General features: G+C 42.0%; 1 protein-coding gene across 1 annotated transcript in view; it reads left to right on the plus strand.

Annotated features, from left to right (window-relative positions):
* The window catches only part of rftn1b (raftlin, lipid raft linker 1b), a 119,569-nt gene that overhangs the window by 76,756 nt on the left and 14,996 nt on the right, over positions 1–27,817 (plus strand). Inside the window, exons 6-7 of the mRNA XM_083989189.1 lie at positions 4,961–5,164; positions 14,980–15,098. Of these exons, the coding sequence (XP_083845315.1) occupies positions 4,961–5,164; positions 14,980–15,098 (323 nt within the window). The remainder of the gene's footprint in view (positions 1–4,960; positions 5,165–14,979; positions 15,099–27,817) is intronic.

A 27,817-nucleotide genomic window follows, 5' to 3' on the forward strand; every position in this document is an offset into this window, starting at 1 on the left:
TTGACGCCAATCTCTATAACGCATTACAACCATATAATGAGTTATAATGCAGTTATAGCACTAAACACTCATAAATGATCATAATGCTTTATAACAATAATCATAACATACTATAAAGCATTGTATCATGACTTATAAGGTCAGGTATTATAATATGTTATAATTGTTAGTAACTTGTTGACAATGCCCACATCGATAATGCATTAACCCCATAAATATAGTTATAATGTGTTATAATTGGCTTATAAACATGTATAACTATCATTATAAACACTCATAAATTATCATAAGGCTTTATAACAATAAGCATAACACATTATAGAGCATTTTATAATGGCTTATTTGATAAAATAGTGTTTATAATGATAGTTATACATGTTTATGAGCCAATTATAACACATTATAACTATATTTATAACACATTATCGATGTGGGCATTGTCAGCGAGTTACTAACAATTATAATGTATTATACTACCTGACCTTATGTCATGATAAAATATTATAAATGCTTTATAATGTGTTATGATTATTGTTATAAAGCATTATGATCATTATGAATGTTTATAACTATAGTTATACAGTGCTATAACTGCATTATAACTCATTATAAGTATGGTTATAATGCATTATAGTGATAGGCTATAGTCAAATAAAGTGTTACCAAAATATTAATAAAGGTATTGATCAGGACCAATTACTTTCTTAAAAGGTTACATTAATGTCTTCCATAGAACACTGTTATGATAGTGTTATGACACGCTTATAAAGCGAATTCAAGTAAAGTGTTACCGTTTGTTCTTCTAACGAAGCCAGCGGTTGAATGACACTGCTCATACTGTTGTCAGTGAAATGACTCCTCTCCTCCAGATCTTGGCTCTGAAAAGAGAGAGCGTTTGCTTGTGTCATTTACAAGGCCTCTTAACCACAAAGGAGCAGGAGAGTGGTGAGGTTGAGCAAGAAGCCTATTGTAGAGATTTATGTCAGCCTCCTAATGGAGTTTGTTAAAGACCTATAATTACTTAACCTTATGTTCCCTCTGACAATAAAGTATCTGCTCCTCCGCAGTTCACACTTAGTTTTTTTTTTAAAGCTTGTCATGGTCATAGTGAGCATGTGTTTGCGGGTCACTGGTTTAAGTTCAGAGCTCTTCATCATCGTCCACTGAATTTTATTATTTCTTTATATCGTTTCGTGAAACGTGGTCCAGCTGTTTGTCGTGTGGGTTTAAGCTACAGAAGCAGGACTTTGATCCGATTTGTATGGAAGGATGCGAGTCAAAGTGCAGCCACCACTGACGCCCATTTGAAATTGAAAAAAAAGCTTACTGTGCAGTGTGGCCTTGCAAAGGTCAGCCACTTTGACATTTACAATGCAACATGCAGTGGGAAACTACTGTAGACCCATGCTGTGTATGTTTTTTCCCCTTTATGTATCACTGCAGCAGTGCAACCAGCCAATCACAGGCCAACACTGAACCAAAACATGTTTATGAAAATTAGATATTTATGAAATTGATGATGCTTTAACTTTTTAGCTTTTCAGGTCATTCAGGTGCATAATGTCTGCACATAAATAAACTGAATTCTGTCAAAAATATTTTCTGAATAGAAATAATTGAGGCAGCCAGATGAAAGCATGGCCCCAGACTTTTTACTATTTCACAGCCCACACTGGTGGACATCAGCCAGACTGTTTATGCCTATGCCTTGTCAGTATCTGAAGGCAATTTTCTTATCTTATCTTCTATGTTGGTTGGTTTCCCTCCCTACTTTCCCCTGCTGAAGTTGCCCCAGGGCCAGGCACTTAATGCTCCGTGTTCTCAGTGCTGTGTATCTCCAGTGAGCAGTACACTGCCGAAGAGATGTTTATAGACAAATAAAGGTTAGAAAATGAGCTACCTACCCTCTGCCTGAATTACAGGCGCCTTGGTGCCATAATCACAGCATAATTAGACTGTAATGAAATATAATGCACAGAGAAACTCTCAGCTATTACACAGAAAACAGCTAATATCATGTAAAGGATAGAGGCCGAGCGGCATGTTTCTTGCTGGTGGCTGTTATTTTACGTGTGGCTGTTATGAATTTGACCACTGTCTATAAAAGCCCCATCAGTAGAGCTGGAATAATCTGTGTCGAATATGGTTTAATGCTGTTACTTATCTAATTACACCACGATTACAGGAATTTTAGAGCCATGTCCCAGAGCCTTCCTGCATTTCTAAATCAGTTAGTGAACATGACACAATTTTTCAAAAGCAGCCTTCCTCACAACCTGCCTGCAGCTCTCTGAGCTACAGAGAGGACGAACCAAACTGATGCATCATCTCAGGCTGGTGCACATGAACAGTAAACCAGTTAATGTGATACAAATAACTACAGAATCAATCACAGTGAGGAAATGTGTCGTTTTGGCAAGTGGAACGAGACATTGTTTCGTTGTCGCCTGTTGCCCAAGATTTGTTTACCATATTGTCCTCGTTGTAACACGGGTAACACAGTGAGGACGACGAGGGGAGGGTGTGTGAATCTTCGGCTGTGATACGACTTTTCTCGGGAGTGACAAACGACAAGATTATGGAATTTGGTGGCCAGCTGTCACATCAGTCAGACGAGCCAGACAAGGTATGGTTTCTATAAATGATTCATTCTTCCGGGGTGTCTGCCGGACGGATGGACGGATGGAGGAACCAAAGCAACTGAGCCATGACTCCCTCCTTTACCACCACCTCCACCACCCCACATCAAAGTGTGTGTGTGTGTGTGTGGGTGGACAGGCGGGTGGCAGTGCTGCACATTCTGCTCATCCATCTGGTTCACTTGGGGAATGACAGTTCGACATTTGCATTCAAAAGAAAAGAGGAAAATGTTACCAAGCTCGATTTGAATTGCTTTCCGCCCGACTCCAACCTCGCTTACATCTCACGTTTGGATTTTTTTTTTCTTTCTTTCTTTTTTCATAGCCAGGCAGAACAAATATTTCACTCGCTCACATCACGACAAATGAAACTCCTTCCACTTTGATTTAGTGTGATTTGAGCGTGGAGAAGTGACATACGTCCTGTGGGCAGATTTCCAAGCCTGTTTCCCTCTCCTGAGGCCCAATGCATTATGTATATTTTTGCTTGATGTAAATAACGGTTAGCTGGGAGAGCTTTGAATGCATCATTCAAGGTTATTCTATTAATTAACTCAGTTACGAAGAAATGGTTCCTTTTTAAGGTCAGCCTCAGTAGAGTTATATCACTCTTACAAAACGTTAAAAGAAATGTGAGGATGACTTGTGGCATGAATATGATCAAATTGCTTCTGATTCACCTCACGTTTGTTGTTGAAAAAGAACCAATTGGAGGGAGAAAAAAAAAGGTAGGCAGCATCCTTGGAAAAAGATTTCCAGCGTTTTTGTGAGTCCAGCTTGGGGCAACACAAATCTCATCTTGTATTACTTTTTCATTTCGCGTCTATTTTGCACCTGCCAGGTGAGAACTTTTGTTCATGATATGATAATGATGCTGAAGGATTTATCCCAGTATCTAGCATACAGATTGGGCCCCGCCAGCAACAAGACTCCAGAAATTAATATGAAACTAATGCAGAATGCAACACAAACGATTGTGTCTGTAAATAAAATAATAAAATAAAAAATAGTGTCCTAGAAGCTACATAATAAGATTCTTAGAAATGTAATACCCACAGGAAAATCAATGCACTGAAGTTTTTACATAAATATTCATACTCACCAATCACTACATGCAAAAAGTAAATCATAAAATGTCCTATATTGTTATTTTTCAGACAAAGTTTGCTAAAGGAAACATAAAGCATCAACCAGACAACTGACACTTTAGAGCCCAATGCATTTAAAATTCTCTGTTTTTATATCTTTATATTTTTGTGTCTCATCTCAATTTCTCAATGGTGCTCAATTTTCCGGTGACCAGTTTCTTGAGATTTTATAATCACATGAAGGTTTCAGCATATAATCTTCATGCCTGAAGGTTTATATCTGACCTCTGGTGACCTTGAGAGCCCATTGATCTCCGTATTGTAATTGTCCTTTTTTTTTTTTTTTTTTTTACTTCATCCGTCTCCATTATGATCATTCTGTCAAAATTGTATCTTTAGGGGCGGCGATTAGCTCACTTGGTAGAGCTGTTGAGGCTACAGTCCTCACTGCAGACGGCCCCGGTTCTTTATCCTAACACAGTATCATTCTGAGCCTTTGACATTAACAAAACATCGCTTCTAACTGTTGCCATAGAAACTATTTTTTGACAACTTCCGTTTTTATTTGGAGCTGCACAGTCATTCACTGGACCTCATTTAAGGAAGAAAGTGGGTGAAATAATTCAGACAGAAGAGATGTTATGGAGAAAAAATTACAGTCACTATTTATGTGGAAAGCTACAAGGACCCATGCAATCTGTCCTCTTTTCTGCTATATAGTATATTCTTTCAAATCTTACAGTACCAGAGTTTTTCACAGCACAAGAAAATCAAATTGGTAGCAACTCTCAAGTAAGTACGCTCACAAATTGGTGTTTTCCTTTATGGCTGATGACCATGAACGCAGTGGCCAACTTTTCTTGGCCAAGAAGTTTGTTGACTGTCCACATATTGGCTGCAATTTCCCTGGTTGCTTATCTCATAGAAAATAAATTTGCTTCCAATTGACCATTACCACGCTGATCACAGTGGGGACGTGTGGTTAGTGTAGAAGAATCCCAAGTTCTCCAAAGAACTAAAAAGTCGAGAGTGAATTAATATAATTTTGCAGCTTGATACTGCAGAGAGTTCTTTGCATTGCATGTAGACGAGAAGAAAGTGCGCCTGTAGATCTGTGGATTGCAACCAGCAGTATTTCAAGTGGGACTTCCACCAAGGCTGCGTTTGTATTGTCTCGCCACACACTGGGTCAAATCTCTGACAAGGTCTTTGTCTTGTGTTGCATCTCTTCAGGAGTGGAGCTGCTGGCTTTGTATAACCATCCACCCGTCCGAGAGGAGCAGGTGAAGTACTACACCGTCAAGGTGCCGCTCCGGGTTCAGAACTGTGACGAGGGAGTGAAAGGCGTGGAGGCCAACTGGCTGGACCATATGACCCAGCACTTCAACAACGGGGCCTCGCTGGTCGATGGATATTTCCATCTGGGCAACATGAAGGGTAAGCCCATGACAAAGATCACAGCTGACCACAAGCTGTTATCACACTCACACAATATTAGAATGAGAGACATGTATAAAACAAATAACACGTTGGCTCTTCCTGGCTTCTTGCTTCAGGACTCTTCCTCTTCTTCTTTCCTATCACACTTTTACCAGTAAAATTGTCAACAACAGGCAGATGCAAAATCCACATCAGCCTTTGTAAAATAAAAGGCCTGTGGCAGGTAATGATGCTCTTTGGCCTGTGTGGCATTAATTATGCATTGGTTGTTTTTGTTTTCTTAGCAGAAAACAATCAGATCATATTTGAATAATACTTACTATAATGTGACTTTGGTTATACTTCCTCTGTTGATGTCAGGCAGTGGAGAAAATGTATAATTCAAATCCGGTGTCAGCTCGTGTTTGCACAGATTTTAGCCAGTGTTTTCTGATAATCTATTAATCAAATACTTTAAAAGAAAACATGGAAAAATGAAGAAGGAACACAACAAACAAGAGTGTAAAGGAACTGCCCATTCCATTTAATAAAAAGTGGATGAAGAGTCGAGCACCTTCCTCTCAGGAGCTTGTGGACCAAACTAGAGCCAGATATAAGATGGATATTAGACATTTTGCATGAGTCACAACAAAATAATAAGATGATGATATATTTGATTAAATATTATTCCTGGTTAATGAGCATGTTATTGAAATGTAGTCTTCCATTGTATTTAAAAAGGCAGCTCAGTGTTTAGACTGTTGTTCTACCACTGCCTCCGCCCGTTAAACTGAATTATTCCACTGCTATCAGCTTGGATGACAGCAACAGGAGGGATGTTCTGCATTGCTAGAAGTGTTGGGCAAAACTGACATACTGCATCTTTTACAAAAGACAGGAGGATGAACTTGATTTCACTGATATGCCTCCTTTGAGTTCAAGAGGCTGTTTGGCATCCTCCTCTAAACTATTTCCTGTTTGGGTTTCCCTCTTCCATCAGACCCCAGCGGCTCTGTGCTTCACTCTGACACTGGAGAAATAAGCCAACCAGAGTAAATAAGAGTCATAATTCATTAATCTGGGAAAGTGAACGCCTCAGCAACTCTGAAACACAGATAATTAACCTGATAACAAATTAGTGCCTCCTTGCATATTTTATGTCCTTAGAATGGAGTAATGAAGTGTATTATTATGATTATATTTTTTCTGCCTATTAGAGTCCTCTAACATATTTTGCATTTTTCATGCACTGCTAAGACTTGGGTCTCATGAACAGTGAAATTACTGGCTAGGATAGGAAGCAGATCAGCTGCATTATGGAAGCGCCTCGCCCCTTCACTGATTTATAGGGCTGAATTCAGCACACGGCTTAAGCTCCACCACTTTAGAAAACAGACAACTTTACAGAGGTGAACGCTGTACTTTGTGGATTTTGGTCTCTGGAGAGCAGCTGGCAGTATGACATCAAAGCGGCATCCCGTTTGTTGTTAGCAGCTAATTACACCAAACAGCCGTGCAGCTCAGGGCTTTAGAATCAGTATCCATTCCTGCCGTCTCCATTTTTAGCAACTTCTTTTCAGACGAGTTTGCTGAATTCGTGATGAGACGCCGAACATGATGCAGGGCCGACGATCGCAGCCCTATAAACATCAAGGACATATCTGACAGCAAAACAACACACTAAAGGACATTGGCTGACAGAGATAGAGACGCATGCAGTAGATGGCAGCGACAGTGACAGTGACAGGCTTGTTTTCAGATATAGCGTGCTTCAGCTTGTCAGGCATTGACAGATACATGTGTGGTCTAATGAGTGTAATTGTGCTTTTTTCCAAGACTGACCTTCTTGGGTTGTATTTATTTATTTATTTGTACCCTTTTCCTGTTGTACTATTGCTGTTTATCACTATCGCTTTTTTTATTGTAGATTTCAACTGTTCCAACACTTTGACACACAATGAAATAGGGGAGACTGGGGATGATTGTAACAAGGGGAAGGTTGTAACAGCATCACATAAGGGATAACATTAGATTTATGTGATCAATATCCACTCACTCCCTGACATTGCATGTGAATTTGCATGGCTGTGTCAATAAGTGTGTAGGTTTTACAGCCAAAAAAAAAAAACTGATATTTTGGACCAAGCCTACATTTTGACTAGTATCGATACCGTTGAAGTTTCAATTATATAACTTGTATAAGATGAAAGAGCAGGTTCTTAGGTAAAATATGAGTCATTTCATCAATGTTTATTTCAAACCACCATGCTGGTACAGCCATAGTCAAACAATGGCTGACAGGGGTGGGGGTGGTTGTTGCACCTTTTAACTTCGTTGTTTTATTACTGTAAGTGTCATTAAGTGTCACCATCTTTCCTGGAATTATACATGGACTATGAGCTGCTTCTGACCTCCTGCTGAAGGTTTCCATTCATACATGTTCACCATTCACTGGTATTATCAGAAACATTTAGCCATCAGTGATGAGTTCTTTTTTGTTCATATTGAACCATAGGAAGATGCTTTAGTGTTGGAACATGCACAATAAACTTACATAGATGCATGTTTTTTTGATTTGGTCTCAGTTTTTAGTTTTTAATCTCACTGAATTGACCCCAGGTTGTGTTACCTCCCACGGTAGCGGGGTATAGGTTCTACCAGTGGTACTCCTTGAATTTGACATCAAATAGTGAATTTTGTGATATAGTTTGAGAAGTTTAAGGCACTGCTATTTGTAGAGGACACATGTGGGTACTCTGTGTCAAAATTTGGGAGCCCTACTATGAACACTCTGCAAGTTATGGTAGCTGAGACAAAAAAGTGTTACGACGACCATCCCCGGTCTCCCCTATCTCAACAGCAGCAAGAGCAGGCCTTGAGTGAAATGACTATCAAATGGATTGCCATGAAATTCACTGTAAATATTCATGTTGGCTTTTGAGAGGAAGTGTAATAACTTTAATAACCCGCCCACTTTTCATATAGTGCCATCGTCAGGTCAAAGTCTCCCATATTTTGATGTATGACCTGTCATGACTCCTGTTCATTCTGGACACTCACCAGCCACCAGATATCCCTGGTCCTCTGTGATCAGACCCCCCACCCCATCCCCCACTCCCACCTGACACCTGTTCCTATTTTCCCTCATCACATCCCTCCATATATACTGTACAGCTCCAGTCCCTTTGTTTCCAGTTGAATTGTCTGCCTGGGTTCCTGCGTTTGTCCTGCTTATGTTCCTGTTGTGTTTCCTGCTACCTGCTATCTACGGTCAAGTCCCTGTTCACTGCTGCCTGGATTCCTGCCTCCTGCCATATTGTCCACCCGTGTTCATCCATGTGGGTCCTTTCTTGTGTCCCTGGCTGAAATGTCCAAATACTTGCTGAAAACTGATGATGATCTTCCATATTAAGTTCTCAGGACCTCGGCTGGTCCTGGTTTGAACTACACACTCTGAGCTCAAAATCCTGCAAACCTGCCTGATTGGAAAGTTTTAAGAAGTTGTAATGCTGCGTAATCTGAGGCAGATTATAAATTCCAATTTGGCGTCTTTGAGAATACAACAGATTTCCCACCAGCCATCCAGCTCCAGATACAATAAAGATGGGATCCTGTGAGCGCTGTGAATCAACGCGAACCACTAGAGATAAACCATAAAATGATAGTTATCTATTATGACACTATTGTTAGTCAGAGACCATAATTCAGTATTAGTTTGAAATTAATTAACCATGCAGCTCTTAGCTTTACTTTATAATCAAGTTGAAAGCTCTCGAAGATATATGCATCTTTCATATAAAGCACTTCAGTGCTCTTCCTGACACACATGGTGTCCCTCCTTTAAATACAATAAGATTAATTAATGTGATTACTATATATTATCTGCTGTTAAGTTAAAACTTTTTAAAACTGAATTTCAGAGTTAAAATCCCCATTGCTTTTATTTCAAGGAACATGAAACTAAAATAAAACCTTCAAATGTGAAAAATAATAAATAGCACATATAACTTATATTGCTACTCGGAGTTCGTAGATTATTTACATTTTGTCTGAATGTATTTTCCTGAACATGCCACCTTTCTATTGTCTCTGATACTCGGCTGTTTGACATGGTCCAGGGGGACACAGATTTAAGTACACCCTAAAACACATGTGGCCCTGATGCTCCATCTTAAAGATGGGTTCCCATGGTGAAGCTGGATGAAATAAAAGCATTAGCTTGCCATGTTTGCATACACTACACATTTGTGTACAACTGAGTGTGTGACTGTGTGTAAGTTTGGTCCAGCGTGGCAACAATGAGCACGCACAGCATCTGAGCCACAGGGTCAGATATTAGAGTGATATTGAATTTTACAGATCCAAAGCTGCAAGGAGGCCCCGATGTCATAAGACACGCATTAAAGATTCATACACACTGTGGCACTGCCAGCAAACACACACACACAGAAGTATCCATAGATATATTTACAAAGGCACACAAATACAGTCATTTATACACATGGTTTCTCTCTACCTGAATGTGATATGAGGTGCAGTGTGGGGGGTGTTGGGTTTGTTTACTAAAGAACTGACAGTAATGGTGTTGACGGGGAGTTTGCCTTTGTTACTTGTATAGCTTAAGCTATCTCTAGAGCCACAATGAGGATTTGTAGCACTGTTGTGAGACATTGAGCTATTCATACGCATGACAGTCAGCCCTCACTGGTTTCTAAATTTGGGCAAAGCCAGTGAAGGGAGACAAAAAGAGAGAGCAAGAAAGACACACAGAGAGAGAGAAGGAGATGCAGGGAATATGAAATTCCAATAAGGTGTTTTTCTTTTCTTTTTTTTTCAAACTGTGAAATGAAATTCAGGGAAGGGAAACGATGTGCAAGCGTTTCTCTGAGACAAAAGTTGACGAGAGGTGGAATTAGAAGTGAGAGCTCTGGGATGTCTGCACATGTCTCTGTAACATGCATGTGTTTGTTGTGTGGTAGCGGTTCTGTGTATGGGGTCTGACAGCACAGCATGGGCTGCAGTCAAGAGACAGGTTGACAGTGTGTTCACTTGAAGAGTATATATTTAGGCTCTTACAAATGCAACCAAGCTTGTATCATAATTTTGTTTAAAGGGATAGTTCAACATCGTTACCTTTAACTGTTGGTGCAAGCTATTTTTAGAACGGCAGAGCAGAGCCGCGAGCTGCTCAGAGTTACGCTACGGAGGCTCATTGGATTCATTGGTTTCCCTCAACAAACTCATCAAATACACAATCCAACAACTCCAAAACATAACGCTCTGTTATTATCCCATAGTGTTATGAATGTGCAGGTCACAACTTGTCCATGAGAGTGTTTTGGAGTTGTTGGATTGTGTATTTGATGAGGATTGTTGAGGGAAACCAAGAAATCCCATCTCTGTAGCGTAGCTCTGAGTAGCTCGCGGCTCTGCTCTGCCATTCTAAAAATATCTTGTACCGACAAATAAAGGTAACTTTATTCTACTACTAAGACTATAGGGATTATGGCAATGGGTCAGTTTGCCAAAATGTTGAACTATCCCTTTAAAATGAGGAAGCATCTGCAGGAATCGCTGCACGTTAGTTCGGCTAAACGCTCACAAAGGTTGTTAAATGGAAGAATATGGTGGAGCTCCAGCGAATGGCAAGACACTCACCTGTTCCCACTGGACGGTGTAAGACAGTGGGCAAAAGTCCAATAACATTGGAGATGATCCTCAAATACTGATGTGGGTTTTGGGGGCAGGCCGTGCACTAATGACAGGGTGGGCAGTTTCATAATGTCAGTTTGACCTTGACCAAGACACTGACCCTCAAATTACTCTCCTCCCGTAGGTCTGCCCATGCAGCACCACCTGGTGAACAAGATATGAGCTCCATTAACTATTTACAACACATTACACTCACAGACTCCCCTCTGGAAGTTATTTTTCCCAACACAAGCTTGACTCTCCCAAATATGTTTATCTTGAAATTGCACCATGCTAAAAAATGTAAAAATCCTGCACGGTGCAGCGTGGATGCAGGATAAATCCCTTCCACGGCTGTAACGGAGCAGATTTCTCACCGTCTATATTTCTGCGTCAGCTGACTCATAAGTGCAGTCGAATGCGTGAATGAACACCTCCTGCTTCACTCTGGCCTGTCACGGCGCTGAGCTCGTGTAGTTTGAGAACCTATCAACTGTAAGTTAGCAGAAAATGGAAATTAATGCATATTAATGCGGATTAAAAATTCATATTTTGGAATTGTATATTAATAGAGCAGACGTACGGTTGCTTACGTGTTTGCACACACGGAGATTTCGCTCCCGGATCCTCTGTATTCAGGCCAGAGCCAGTGGACTATACATTTGCAAACACACCCTGGACTCCAGCGGCCATGCTGTCCATCCTGTGCCCTTTCAGCTGAAGTCTGCCCAGTAACCCACAGGTACCAGCCGGCAGCTGCCAAATCTCTGGCTCCGCTGGGAACGGCCACATTCAGTCCACACACATTAGACGCCCTGGTCTCTTTCCCTCTCTGTCCCTCTCTCTGGATGTCCACTCGTCCTGTTTGAAATATAGATAAGCTGTCAGCAGCCTGTCTCCAGCTCTCTGAGGCAGTTCCTGGCACACATGTTTAAATCATGTCAGCAGACGTGACCTGGGGCAGGGTCACTCTCCAGCTCGGTATAGCGGTCAGCTGGACTCCAAACACAAACCCGCTCATCTGTGCACAGCACTTTGTGAATGCAGTTCCATTGGATTCAATCATAAAGAAAAACAAATTCAAAGCCATACTGTGATATTCATATACAGTATATATCTGGTTTAGTGCGCTTTCCTCTTTCAGTGTGCTCCATTTGCAGAGGACAGCAGCTGTAGTCAGCCTGAATAGATTCACAGCAGTTGCTATGGAGCCCGATGCTGAGACAGTCACAGCAGGGAAAAAAGAGAAAGGAAAAAAAACATGAAAATGTACATGGAAACTTCTCCAACCACTCAAGTGGCATGGGAGGGATTTCTAACACAGCCAAATAGTATAAGATGTTTTCTTTTCAGAGGTATTTTTTCTTTCAGTACTGAGGTTAGGAGGTGCTTTAAAGGGGACATATTATGGATATATCACTTCTTGAAGGCTCTTTAACACATATTTAGGTGTTTGTCTTGCCCTCCGGACCACAAAATGTAGGAATTGACAAAAAATCTGTAATGTGCAGGTTCCCTATTGAAGTCCACGTGGTTTTACGAACTGTTCCCTCAGTTGTTTTCCAGTGATGTAACTAGGATTTGAATTTGCATAATACCACCCCTACCTGGGACCGGTAGAAGGGGCGGGGCAAGCAGTGGCTGATTTGCATTTAAAGGGACAGGCACTGAAACCAGCCGTTCTGAACAGGGCTGTTTAGAGAGGATGAAAAGAGCTGTGATGTTTGATCCTTGGGGTATTTTGACCGAAGCATCTCACAGACATGTCTTTAAGACACCTGGGAACTATTTTAATTTGTGTCAAAGGGGCATAATATGTCTCCTTTAAACTTCCTGTAGTCCATCACAGTGAAATCTCTTCCCATCATGTTGATTCAGTTGTTTGAAGGTACTGCACTGCAAGAATCATTTAACTTTGACGTTCACTCGGGTGGATTACACAAGGTTGGCTGTTGGGAAAATACATGCTGAAAGTCACATACGACCCTTTAATCAGCAGTCACAACTTGTAGATGATATAAATGAAGTCAGACTGTGCAGCGCTGTGTGATGCACAGCTGCAGCCGACAGCCTCGGTCCTGCATGTGTACTCTCCGTGCTCTTTGCTCTTTCACAGCTCTGTGTGCTGGGAGTCCATGTACAGCAGCAGGTTTGCGAACACGTCCATGAATATTAGGGACACACACAACTTCCAGAGGTTGTCAGTCTGTGTGTGTCAGACTCCGGGGTTGTCCGTTGTTGATCCTCTCTTCTGTCACTTGGGTGCTGACTTAAACTGCTGCGTGTCACCCCGGTGTCACTTGCTGTCACCCTGATCTCTGACTCCTTCCCCCCTCCCCCCACTTGCTGCCGAGCCTTTCAGTCCCAGCGCTGTCACTCTCTGTTTTTAGTGCGACTGTATTTGCATGCCTCGCCCTGCGACCTTGAGCATGTGAGTCACGGAGGGATGGAGACCAATTTTACTGAGGGTGCACAGTATTTTTTTTTTTTGCAAGTGTAAACAACTTATTCTCAGTCGGCCTGCCGGCTGCTCTGCTCAGCTCTCAGTCAATAGGCGCAAGATAATGTTTATTTGTGCACGCAACCGGTGCATTCCCCTGACGGACTCGACGCCCCCAGCTACCAAGTCCTTCTCTTCCACTTCCCTCCTTCTCTCTCCTCTGCCGTAGCATCTGTCTGCATTATCACCAGAGACAGACTTGCCCCCCCCCCACCCCTGTAGAGCAGCGACGCAGCCCCATGTCGATCTCACCTGAGCGATCCCTGTTGCTCCGGCGAGGAAACCGATGGAGGGGCCTCGTCCTCGACGCCTAACGTTTTTCCAAAAAGAATTCTTTCCAATTTACACAGCAAGCGAGGAGGCCTGACGAATGAGGTAGTGGAGCGTTGGACTGGAGGAGGGGAAGGAGGGAGGGGGGGAGAAGTGGAAGAGAAAAGGCAAAGGGGCGGGATGGAGGTGAACAACGACAATGTCTGTGTTTGAGAGAGCCAGTAGATGTCTGAGAGATGTCTTCAATTGAGCGCACACGGGCCCTAAATGGGTTTTCAGGGAGGGGGGAAATAAAAGAGCCTGTCATCCCTCCACTCTGTCTCTCCCCGTGTCTCGTTCAACCGCTCCTTCTCTCCCCACCTTCCTCTCTTTCTCTCTCTCCGCAGGCTCTCCAGCCGCCTCTCATCCCCCTATTATTAGGGCCCAGTAATGAAATGTGGAGTGTCTCGTATTGGTGCCTGGGCCCCGGCAAACTGTATTAGTGTGTAAATGGTGTGGGAGTAATGAGAAAGCACTAAGGCCAGCCGGGGAGACCGGACCACGGGGCGTGTATTGTGTGTGCGTAAGTGTGTGTGCGTCTAAATGTAATGTGCATGTGCATCAAAAGGAATAACAAGAGACATTGGGTGCAAAGGGGTCCCAGCTCACGGGGGCCAGATGCCAATCCCGCGATTGTTAGCATCCAACAGAGGAGAAGCTTAGAAAATCTATTTGGTCAGCAGCACACAATCTCACTAGTGGCCTAAAGCATCAACGTCAATGTCTTTATGTGGCTCACTTAATTCAAGTCTTTTTAAGGTGAATTATGCAGGCTTAGCAAAAGGATTTATGCTTTAATGCCTTACGGACTGACTTCATTAAATCAGCGGCTGCATTTTGCCATCGCTAAAATCTGTCCATCTCTTTGAAAGCAATGGTTTTCAGCCGTGATCCCCGGGACACAGAGTACTGCTGGTTTTAAATCCTATCAGCTGCTGCATTCACCTTGCTTCCTAGTTGTAATTAGCCTCTGTTTGGCTGTCAAGCATGAAAACCAGCAGGGCTTTGGGGTCCAGAAAAAACACTGATGTAGCGCATAATGTCTCCTCTCCTTTTTTTTTTTTTTAACATCCCAGAAGGGGAATACCTGCCCCTTTCTTTTACACCGTCTCCCTGCATAATGTATAAAGTGCACATTGCTCACACAAATGGCCCACACCACTGGCTATGTAATAAAGGGTGGTGTGCGAATGTGGCTGACTGATATCATTCCATTTCCTCTGGCCTGGAGGGCCTGACGGAGCGGCAGAGACAAGACAGACACACTCCATCCAGTAAATACTCTTTTTCACGGCTGGGTTTTTTTTTTTTTCCCTGTCCTCCTTCCTTGCAGATTTGCTGCCTAAGTCAGTGGAAAGTGTCTTCATCTTCCAGGAGGCGAGCGAGGGCGAGCAGAACACGGCCACGCCGACATTCGACGCCATCGTAGTGGAGCAGTGGACCATCATTGACGTGAGTGGGGAGGTTTTATCTTTTTGTTCCAGTGTCACAGGTTGTGTTGTCTCTCAGGGAATTTCGGTTTTTCAGGAAAGCCAGGTTTTCTAAACATGACGCTCGTATTAAAAGACACAGTGCCACATTTTAGATATAATAATAGACTGATATCATTTTTCTGTGATTAAAACGGTATCCTACAGGGATTACATCCACTTTGGATTTGGAATTTGGACTTTTGAATTTCCCTTCTTATCAAGCTCCCTGTCTAGATAAGGTGTTATATAAATATATATGTTTCTTTTATAAAGAAGCATTTTATGGAGCTAATTAATTCCTTCATTCTGGGAAAGATGTAGTGGTGTGGGCGGAGTTCATAATATCATAATTCCTGTTACACGCTTGTATTTTTGCTGTTTTTTTTTATTTAACCAAGTGTTAACCTACCCAAGTTTAACCATATAAAACCAAAACCAATCAGTTAATTTACATTTGATATATTGCATCAGTGCATCCAACCATCCATCTTCAGCCACTTAATCTGGGTCAGGCCGTGGTGGCAGCACATCAGTCAAGGTAGCCCAGACAGCCACCCCCTCTCCAGAAACATTTTCCAGACCCTCCAGGGATATACCAAGGAGGTCCCAGGCCAGATTAGTCTCATAATCTCTCTCAGTGTGTTTTGGGGGTTCTATCAGTTGGATGAGTCCAGAAAACCACCACTGGAAAGAGCATCCTGATCAGACGCTTCCTGGGCAACACCTCAATTGACTCCTTTAGACATGAAGGAACGGTGGCTCTACTCTGTGTGGCTTCTTACCCAATCCCTCCAGCTGAGTCCAGCCTCTCTGTACAGGAAACTCAATTTGGTCACTTTAAGTCTCCCAGTCACCACCTATAGATGAGGATCTAGATATAGATGGATTCATAAATCAAAAGCTCAGCCCTCTCTTCACCACAACAGTCCAATATAACCCCAACTTTACCTCTAACACCGCTCTGATCCACCTTTCAATCTCCCCCTCATTAAGAAACAACCTGAATGATCTATCCATCTTTACCGCTTATCCCTGCAGGGTCACAGGGGGCTGGAGACAATCCCAGCTGACATAGGGCGAGGGCGGGGTACAGTCTATCACAGGGCCACGTATAGAAAAGAGCAATGCTCACACACTCACACTTATGCAATATACTGTAGAGACCCCAGTCAACCTAGCGTGCATGTTTTTGACTGTGAGAGGAAGCTGTTGCACCAGGCACAGCGAGACCATGCAAATAAACCCTGGTCTATGAATCAAAACCAAACCCTTCTTGCTGAAACGCAACAGTGCTAACCACAGTAGTACCATGACAATACCTCCCCTAACCACAACCTCCTCAGGCCTCAGATCTCACCTCGATTAAACTCCTGTGGGAGATTTTGAAATCAAGTGTTAAATAACACACCACCGTAACCCTAACCCAAATGAGGGAGTATCATTGTGTACTTAAAGAGCAACTAAACCCCTAAACCACTTTTCTCTGCTGAAAACAAATGTATTTGGGTATGAAGTAGTGTTGTTGATTGATTCTGGTCCAACTTTTGACATTTTAGTAAAAATATTTCAATTTGGTGTATTTTGTTGTAAAAATGTAGAGTGATTGCCCTCTATAGGTTGAAACACGGCTATTACAATCAAATTTTTCTATTGGCTGAGATGGAGGCAGATGACGTTTTGGAGGCAGCTTTCGTCACCGGCCACCAGCTCCCCAGCCAATCAGCACCTGCTGCTTCTTGCCGCTAACGGTTGCTAGGCACTCTAGCTGCTCTGCTGCGGCTAACGGCTGCTAACAGCTGCCTGAATGGGGAGCCGGCGGATCGACTGTAGATGCAGTGTCACGGCTCCGGCGTCCGCTCCTAGTAGTGTCCATGCTACTAGTGCTGTTAGAGTTGCTCGTTAGTAGCTCATGTGTGTTTACAGTATTACTTTTTTTTTCTCCTTTGTGTGATTTCGCGGGTGTGAATGCAGCGCGGGGGAGGGGGACCGGAGAGTGCTCCTGGAGCCCCGCCCATAATCAAGGCATTTTTTGAATTTCCAGCTTATGGGTCGTTCAGACCAAAAGCGTCAAAAGCGTCAAAAGACGCTCTTGACGCTTTTCCGCGACGCTGGTGGTCTGAACACCCTGGCGTTTTTGACACGCGTCAAAGAAGTTGACGTCGGTTATGGTTGGTTGAGTGGGGGACATCTACACTCTGATTGGTTGCCGCTGCTCCGCATCATCGCTCATTAGCATAAAGTTCAGGAGATTTCAACTTTCTCCCGACGCTCTCGACGCTTTCGGTCTGAACGCACAGTTAGAGCACGTCATCCAAAACTGAGGGGTTTAGTTGCTCTTTAAAGGGGAACTATGTAAGTTCGATCACATCACTTTTACGCTGTTTTGCTAACCCTCATCCCAGCCATGTGCATTTGTTTACAACAAAGCTGGCAAGAAATCAATCGATAGAGTGGTACACAATGTTATACGTCATATACTATGTTACGATGTGTATATTTGTGCATAGTCGTATCTGTCATAAACAAAGAAATTACGGGTTACAGGGTGTATTTGTGTCGCAGTGTTGCAGAGCTGGGAGACCGGGCAGCGGCCTTGTTCTTACAAGGTTGGTTTTCAGCCAAGCGGAATGTTTGTGTTAATATAAGTCTTAAATAGTTATATCTTCCGACAGCAATCACTTATATAGAGTGTTTGGTCTGAAACACGGGTCTGTCAGTCACTCTGCTCTGCTGTAAGCCGAGGAGAAAATGTTCCTTGTATCCTACAACCTTTATCCAATGAGGAGAGAGAACGGCAGCCAAGGGATGCGCGTGAATGTGGTGACGTAGGGACGAGGGCGGGGACTGCTCCATCGGCTGACAGGAAGTTAGCCAAAACGACCGGATCGCTTACTTCTGCTTTAAGCTAGAGATCCTGCATCTTTAATGTTGGTTCATCCTATAACTCCTATCATTAATGCTTATCAACATTGCGATATTGAACAAATATATTATCTTACATTGCTCACCCATTTTAGAACACAAATCCTCTGCTCGTCTTGTATTGTCACTCAGATATTGTGCCTTTCCATCCTCTCCCCACTCTGCAGCCAACTATTCTCCCAACAACCAAAAAGCAAATCTGGCAAATCTCAATTTATGGGACATGTGTTGCAGTTGCTTGTCTTATCTGGAGCAAACAAGCCCTTATCTGCCCGCCGATTAGTGTCTCTCCTCAGCACAAGTTCCAAGTTGGAAATTGATTTCTGTCTGACTTGAAGGGTTTGCAGCCATTTCATTGCCTTTCATCTCATGTATGTGTGCGTGTATGTGTCTGTCGTTGTATGTGCATGTGTTTGTGTCCACTGAAGTGTGTGCGGATGGGTTGAGTTTGTGTGTCTGTATGTGTTTGCTGATGCTATCTCAGTAATTGAATTTAGACTTTTTGCGGCCCGTGGCTTTCCAAGTGTGAAAGGAGACTTTTGTCCCCAATATGTGGCTCTCTGATTGTCCAGCCCGGCGCTGATGGCCACATGTGCCAATAAAAAAAGACTCAGTCGCCTGTCGGCTGCAGCAGTAGATCCTCCCCTCTTCTGATATGCATGGTAATGTGGTTACAGCTTAATGGATTTCAGGGCATCCTCAGAAATCGTCCGCAAACGACACCGAACCGGCACCCAGTGTTCCAGGAGATCCAATCAACCGTTCCACCGGGACTTCATCAAAAACTGTCTCACCCGAGCGATCTGCACCATGCCAAATCAGATTGTCAACACACTCTTTCACAAAGGCCGACCAGGGTCTCACATCATCACCATTCATTCATTGTGATAACTGCCGAAAATTGATATGCAAAGTGTCCTCACGGCTCATTATTGTTCCAGTGCTGGGATAATTACAATGAAATATAAGGCTGAATATTGATTGCGGGTATTTCTTTTTCTTCTATCTTCCTCCTCTTCTTCATCTTCTTCTTCTTTTTCTTCACATATGTAATCTTCTTTCCTCCCCAATGCTCTGCACTTTCATTTATCCAAAAGTCTGACAGGTGGTTGGATGTATGAAGCTTACGGATGAGGAGGGAAACAAGCTGTTTCACAGATCATGTGCAATCATTTACACTGTTGCTAAGTGGGAGTGAATCGTCCTGGGGATGGTGTCTGTTCTTTTTCGAGGCCTTTAATTGTTTCTTCTATAAACGAGTTACAACTAATTGGAAGATCTGAATGTGAAAAGTGTCTGAGGTTTGATCAGCAACAGAGCTAGAGATCAGAACATACAGTTAAAGGGCACTGTTTGTACTGTCGCTAAATGGCTTGAGGAAGGATTATACAGAAGTGGACATTTTTAAACTAATCATTGACACAAATGAGCACTGTGGTGTGATAATATCCATGACATCGGTGCATGTGTGACCTGAAGTTCAACTCCAGATCATCTCAAAGCCTTCTTTTCTTTTAATTTTAACACTTGAATGAATGAATGAATGAATTTAATGAATGAAGGCATTATTTCAAACATGTGAGCAATAACATATTTAAAGCACTTTAGTCAATACAGCTTTCAATCAATCAATTAGTGTTTTACGAGTAACTCTTTTTTGTGCTTAAAGGTTAAAGTTTTTGTATTTCTACATAGCCAATATTAGCTGTTTATTAGCAACCTTGTGATTCAGCATCAAATTTTGCTCATTTAGTCACAAGGACTGTCCCGAGCAACGCCAGTGTTAATGGTTTCGGGCACTTCTTTTCTTCCACTAACATTAGCATGCTAACCAGCTAGCCTGGCACATCTCATCACTTTCCAATCACGACTCAGTGTGGCCTGCTATCTGCCTTGAGAATGTATCATTATTATTACATGAAGATAAAACAATGGGTGAAGTTTGATATTTTTCAAAGACTACAGTAAGATGTGAGCTGTTATTGATTACATTCTTTTTTTCAAGTAGCTTTTCCAACACCAGTGAACAGAGGCTGCATAAAGTTCGACATCATTTAAATCATTAAAGAACAATAGTTAGAGTTACAATAGGTTTTCACTTCAGTAGGTATAAATATTTTTAATTTGATAATGGTACTTCGAGGCTCCCATATAGAAATAACATTCTCATACATTATATCACATTGAGTTTATTAGCAATGAGCCAAAAAGTCTAGTTTTATTTTTCTGGACTGTGATAAGACAGAAATGTTTTTATAAGTACTGAAGTATAATGACAAACAGCAAACAACAGTGACAAAATCTAGACGTTGTTACGTGTCAGGAAAACAAAACCCCGTGGGTTACAAATATCTGACTTCAAAACAAATCATTTCATAAAAAGAAAATTTAAGAGGAAGACAAGCAACAAAAATAAATGTCCAACTGACAAACTAAGATGTAAGAGTTACGGGAACAGTTTCTGCTAAATGACAGCAGCACACAGCCAGGAGGAAAACAGCACAAAAACTGAGAAATGCATGCCATTACAAGAAACTGAAAGCATACATATGGTTTGTTCAGCAAGGAAATGGCAGCATATTCTGCACAATAATGCCATCAGTGTTAAAGAGCTTGTGCAGACTTTTCTTGTAACTTTTGTTTCCCACAAGAAACAAAACTATTTTAGACAGATGTCCTAAATACATTAAAAGACTGCAACAGTCACCTGAACATGGCTGGTTTGGGTTTTGGCTGTTGTTGTTTTTCTGAACAAAATGACCTGAATAGGAAACATAGATGCTGATGACGTATAGTACAGTACCTTAGAATGAATAACTCATCATGGGTCTCTGCTATGAAACTCCAATTAGGACCAGCCTCTCATCTTTTTATGTCCTGTGGGGAAATCAATGGAGGAGCTACCATGGAGCTAATGTGCTGAAAGCTTTCACTCCCTATATCTGAGCTTCACATGAGCCACACAACCAAACAAAACACGTCTTCAGACCTCAGCAAGAACTGGTTGAAAAATGTTTGCTCACAATGTGCTGCTGCAGGAGAATTTATTTATCAGGAGGGGACAAAGTGCATTAGCAGGATGGTGTTGTGTTTCAGTCTTTGTGTATCCAGATAAAATAGCAAGAGTGCACTAGAGTCACAAAAAAACCTGTGTGTGTTTGCGTGTGTGAGTGCGCATGCATGTTTTTATTAAAAGATGAACTCACATTCACCTCGGTGCAGCTGACGTGTACGAGGCCTCTGATGTTTCTAAGACTCTTTTGAGCTTCTCTTTCATATCATCTTGAAATGTTGTCTATAGCACCATTACCCACTCCAGCTCTGCCAGGCCGAGGCGGTATAAGTCCATTATGATGCATCCAGCACATGTTGTGCTGTATTATAAATTCTTAAGATCATAACAAAGATTGTGCAAATAGATCTTACACATCCATCTAAAGGGGAAATTTAGAGATGATTAGATTGTGTGCAAACATGTAGAATCGGATCTGCAGCAGTGTGAGCATCATAAGCTTCAAAGAACTGTACATAAAAAGTATTTATTCACTGAATGGCCTCAGTGGAGTAATTAAAGTGGAACTCTAATGGCTCTAGAGGGAGCAGCATGAGACGGATCAGCGGGGCTGAAGACTACAAGTTGGAAAATGATGTGTGGAGTTAGAGAGAAGTGAGTTTACCACATATCTGCAGTCTGCGCCTATAACCTCTGATAGCAGCTCAAGGCTACATTAGCCGCGACGAGCATAAAACACACAAATCTGTGACTGAACCGTCGACAGTCGAGTGGGTAATGTTGGGAACAGATTATGACAAGGAGGGAGAATGAGTGGAATAATAAAGATGATAATATCTCTGAAACCGTTCAGACGCATCTGTGATCACAAGAGGACGGCTTTAAGTTCAGATGTGAATGCACCAAAGACACATTGAGGACACATTTAAGATTTAATCATTTCACCATCAGACACCTCCTGGAGTGGGCTGCAATGCATGTGGCCTTGTTCTTTTAGCAGAACGGACACGTGTGTTGTAAGCCACACTGATGGACAGCTGTAGTTAAAGGTCCCATGTGTGACATTTTCTGGTGTTTGATTAATTAAGTTTTAATCCATAACACGATTTATTTTATGAATCTAAAACCACCTCAGTATAGTTTTACATTTCTCTGAGGTTGCTCTAACAACATGGCACTGATCTGATCACATAGAAATGGAGCAGATTTCTGGTGAACACCAAGAACCAACTAAATCCTGCAAGGTTGGAGGGTGAGCCCAAGTGGGCGGGGCTTGCAGAGGTTTGTTGTGACATCACAGTTGCAGAAGTCCTAATGGCTTTTTTTTTTTTACAGCTCAGTTTCTGAATACAATGTGTTACCGTATTAATATAGAACCTAGACCTTCATAATCAAAGTCTCACTTCATACAAAATGAGACCCTTAACAGACATCCTCTGCCTCAGTCTAATTAGTTTCATTATGAATGCTCATGAGTGAATGTAGGGAAGTGAGATGGGGTGATAAGTGGTCACTCCATGTGCAGATGTATTTTTATATGACCTGACGAACTTGAAGCTGACCACTTATGACGTTAATGCCAGATCTCAACGGGGCCTCTGTTTCTGCTGCATCCCTGTTTGTCTTTTTTTGAAACTAATGTGTTTTGGCCACAGTTACAGGAATGCAATGTTAAATTGGTGCAGCACTCAAGCAATTTAGTATTGCACATTAATAGTTGGGGGACTTGTCAGTGACAGATTAAAGTCAGAGAGCCTCACGTGGAGTGTTTTAATGTCTAAACTTAAAAAACACTAAATGCTTTATTTATTGCAATGTACATGCAGTAACACTAAATGCAGACATAAAACTGTGCAGCGCTGTCCGTGATCGGTTAATTAACTTTTATATATGAGCTCAGTGAAGTGCCCCAGCTCAGGAGGTCAAAAACCCCACTGTATTTCAATGGCTCTGTAAAGAATCACCCAAACAGCAAAAGGGCATATTCTCCCTTGGTGCTGTCCAGCCATGCTCATAATTCTAGGCTTTATGTGCCATGTGTGACTGTGCCGCAACCGTTAGGGTGAGTGGCATCTCAGCAGCACAAACTAAAGTCAATTTACCTCAGTTTCAGACTCAAATCTCTGCATCGCCTAAAACCTCAAGACATAAAACTGGAAAAACAATGCGGCTCGGTCACACACACAGTAATTACTGACCCTTTGAAATATTCTCTCTCAGAGCAATAACACTAGCAGGTGTGTCTGCCGCTCTAATTAGGTGCAGCAGAGATGCAGCATGGCCGGGCTACTGTAATCACAGTTCCTGGAGACAATGATTACTTCTGTGCTGTGGTTACCAGAGCTTTATACATAACTTAGAAAAATGGTTAGAGCAGAAAACAAGATAGATTGCAAACCAGCTCCCTGTTTACCACAAAAAAAAGCTTTGTTTATGGGTTTTATTACTGTGCGACTAGAACATTTTTTTTTTTTTTTGCAAAATGATTTAAAGCTGAAACAGTTTTCCCTTTCTCAGAACTCAGATGGATCTGAATGCAGATTTCATAAATGCTTTGTTTACTGAGATGTGCATCTTTTTGAATGCACAGCACACTGTCTGTATAGTTTTTGATCTTCCTCTTGGAGACTATAGATATCATAGCATGACTGCCAGAGAGTGAAATGTTCTCCCAGCCACTTCCAGCTCCGCACGATCACTCCTTGATCTTGACGACTCAAACCCAAAAGGCAAAAACCAGGAAAAAACCACAGGGGGGAGTTTACAGACAGTGTTCCGCTCCTGCAGGAAAGACGTGCTGAAAGTTCATATCAGCAGAGTTCAAATTGAAGGGATGGCAGTCCAAAGTCAGTGCAAGTGAAAGGAGCTTAACAGAGCTGACATTGTTGTCACTCAGTCCCAGAATTCAACAGCATCCCACCGGCTTTGAAGAGCAGCACTTCACAGTCTTCAGAAACTAAATTATGTCTAAAACGGGATTAGGGCCCCACATCACAGCACTGGTGGTGTGGCAGGGAGGAATCTTTGAAGGAATAGTTTTAAGGCACCGAAGAAGGACACGTCAGATCCACACATGGAGATAGTAAGTGTGTGTGTGTGGTGGCGTGTGTGTCTTCTTGAAATCAGGTTCACACAAAAGCCACCTGCTGCAGGGCGTCTTCCTCCAGTTTCACTAGAACCACTTTAAGCAGCCGGTGCAACGAACACAGGAAGCAGATTGGTACTTTTTTTTTCTTCTGAGACCTCGTGCATCGGCCACAGCGTGCAGCGTATGTCGTGCTGCATGCTCGCCGTCTGTGTGTGCATGCCGTGGCCCGCGCGTCTCGTGCAGAGAGTCGATCATCGACGTCAATTGCCTGTCCACCATATCTCTATCCCCCCTGACTGAGGTGAGACAAGAGGTGACCTAGATAGAAGGAGAGTAATTTGCACTGTCCGTGCAAGTGAGAGATCACGGCCCGCTCTGTCAGACAACGTGACGATGATGCTGATAGCTGTGGAGTGGAGAGGAAGGCTTTGGTTTCATAGGGTGCAGGTGTTCATGTGCAGGTGTTGGTACATCTATATAGAGAAACAAGCAATAACATGAACCTAACAGCTTTGGCAGTTTTGTTATGAATGTTCAAGCATCACTGGGTGAAAACACACAATGTGCATTCCCTCAAGTGCTGTGCTGTATTTCTTAGTGTTTCTACTTTAAGCTGTTACATATATTTCCACGCCTCTGCATTTTGGATTAAAGAATTATCTTCTTTGCACAAAAGCTTATGATAAACCTTGTATATACAGTACGATACTTTTAGCTGTGACCCCTCAGCAGAAAGTAAATGTCCCCAGGGTCTTGTCATGTTTAAGATGTTTATGACACATGAGCAGCTCCACCAAGGAGAGATTTCCCTTTTCCACTTTTGAGGATGGTTTAATTTAAACAACCAAAAAGGAAAAATCATAGTATATTCCTCAACAATGCATAGATTATATAAAAGTGAAAAATAAATGAATGCAAATGAATATCTGTTAAGAGCCTATGACCCCTAGGTTGGGAAAAATTGGACTAACTCAAATAAAGTGATTAAAACAGGCTCCACCTCATTATTCATCGGTAATCTAATGTAATATTGAGTGTAAAGAATATCAGTCTCAGGGCGATTATTCTGCAGAGCAAGTAGTTTAACCTTGGATGCACTGTGCATTTTGCTAATCATACTTACATAACGTAATTAATAGCATTCTAAATGCAAGATTTGTATTCCTGATTCATTCATTTCACTTTTTTTCATGCTTTTTCATAAGTAAAGGATCAGAGAAGGCCTTCTGCTGCCTGGATACAATATCAGCGCCTCAGAAAATGGCTTGTTATAGAGAGGGAATGTGAAAGAAACCACTGTGTTGTTGTTTGCAGGTTTTGTTATGAGTAGAAGTGAACGGTCTGATCAGGCAGAGCTGAGTCTTAAACTTGACAAAGACGCCAACATGTTTTTATCTCTTGCTCTAAAGTAGGTTGTGGTTAAAAGAGTCAGCTCAGTTAACCTAAAAAAAAAAAAAAAAGTAGTCTGGTATTTACCTAACTACCTGGCAGGCAGATTAGAAAAAATACACACACAAAAAACAGTAAACACAGATGCAGAGAGGAACACTGGGCCCCCTTGTCAGAACATTGCTCCTGGCCGTGTCTTTTATTTAAATAAAATAATTAGGCCTGCTGCTTTAAAGTCGATGACTTGTCTGGTGATCCGTCTCTGAACCCTCCCCCTCCTGTTTGAATCATCACTTTCAAACATCAAATGCTCACATTTTTATTCTCCCTGCAAAAGTGCATAATAAAAGCTTTCACTGACACATGATGAGGAGTATAACTCCATCATCCCCTGGCTGAGCCTTTGTTTTTCTAACTGCCTCATCATGTGTTATCAGGCTGCATAGTTTAGTCTTGACTCAAAAGAAGGCTGATGCCTCGTAAACGTCTGAAGTTAGGATGTTCTCTGTATGTCTTCTATTAAGGTTTATTATTACTGCAGGAATGCAGGGTTTAAGCCACAAAAACAACCCCTGATGCTGGTATTCAAGTTTTGGACAAATTAAAATTGTGAGCTGATAATACGTCTAGATGAAAGGTAGATTCATGGTGTGGGCACAATGGATGTCTATATCACATTTTATGGCAGTCTGGTCAATGTTTGTTGAAATGTCTCTCTGAACCAACCACAAATGTAAACCTGTTGGTGGTGCTGGAGGAAAAGTCAGCACAGTACATCTGCTGAGGACCAAGAGTCAAATGTATCGTGGGGCTTCCAAACAATAGTTGTTGAGATCATTTCAGTTTGGACCAAAATGTTGGACCAACAGATGCTACATCACCACTCCAAAAGCTAAAAACACAGAATCAATATAAATAGAAGAATACAAATTAAATGAATAGATAATAAATTGAAGTAAATTACTTTAAATACCCCATATCAACAAGTTGCAAAGGCTATAGGTCTATATAACTCCATGTATAGCTGTATATAATACTGCTATTTTTAGACCTTGTGAGCTATACTGGATAGTGAGATTGCTCCTCTCGCAGGCCGACATGGGCATTAAGTAAATTTAAATATCTATAATGACAAAAATGTGATCTGACTGAAAGCTCCAGAACATTTATTAAAGGGTCCATGTGATGAGTGATGAGTCAGCCTGTCTAAACAAAAGCGAGTGGATGCAACAACAAGAAAATAAATGCCTAAATTGCACAAATATAAAATGGTATTTTAAAATGTTTTTTTTAAAAGAACTTGGAGAGGGATGCTGCACTGCTTTAAAGCACAAAGGATGCTGAATTTTCTGTTGCTGTGACAACGCTCCAGGTTGAGCGAGCCAACCAGGAACAATATCTGATTGACCTTATTCTTTTTTCTCTTTTTTTTAATGGGTATTTGCTTCATCAGTACTGGACTCTGACTGAAAACCGATTGACCCCAAATTACAGCTACATTCAGAACTGGTGAAAAACAAATTATGGTGTGTTATGTCTATCGTGCAGAGCTGGAGGAGGGGCTTTAAATAAAAACAACAGACTTGTGTTTTTGTTGAGCTGACTCTCACAGAGCACTATGAACTTTGCATTGACCTGCAGCTGCACCCTCCTTTGCTGTGGGGCTGAAAATAAATTTCAGTCTCTGTATCTTTTCTGAAAACGATAAAGAGGAGCAGCAGCAGTAAAATGTGTGTGATTTCACCTGATGTTTTAGCCGTCATCATCAGCTGGGAGGATTACGAGAGTGCAAGTGAATAACGGTCTCTCTCCCCCCCTGCTGAGAAGCCTTTTAGCAAAGGGCTTGTCTTTAACTGCGTGTAGATCTTAGAAAAAACACAGATTTAATTTAAAGTAGCTTTGACCGAGGTGGTTCCAGCACAGCTCCGCTCTCTTCTTTTATGGCGGTCCCTCTTTGTAGTCGCTCAGATAACATCGGAGACAAAGATGGCGATGTGATTACTTTGTTTTCAAGGCTCACAGGTTGGTGCTGGAGTGCTGAGGCAGCAAGATGGCCCCCGCATAATAAGTCAGGAAGAGTGGAAAGCCACACTCCAGGGACCGTGATTACCTCTCACCTGCTCCAAAGAACAGCAAGCCATTACAGAAAAATTATTTCTCAATTTACTTTCCGGGAGGGCTCTGGGAGAGCAAATGTTCCTGGGAGTGGTTCCAACATAAACCCTCGAAAAATGTAGATGCGCACCGCTCCCTGTAGGAACTTATAAAGTAATGCTTGTGTAAATAA

This window comes from Trachurus trachurus (genome assembly GCF_905171665.1).
Source record: "Trachurus trachurus genome assembly, chromosome: 16".
Taxonomy (NCBI): domain Eukaryota; kingdom Metazoa; phylum Chordata; class Actinopteri; order Carangiformes; family Carangidae; genus Trachurus; species Trachurus trachurus.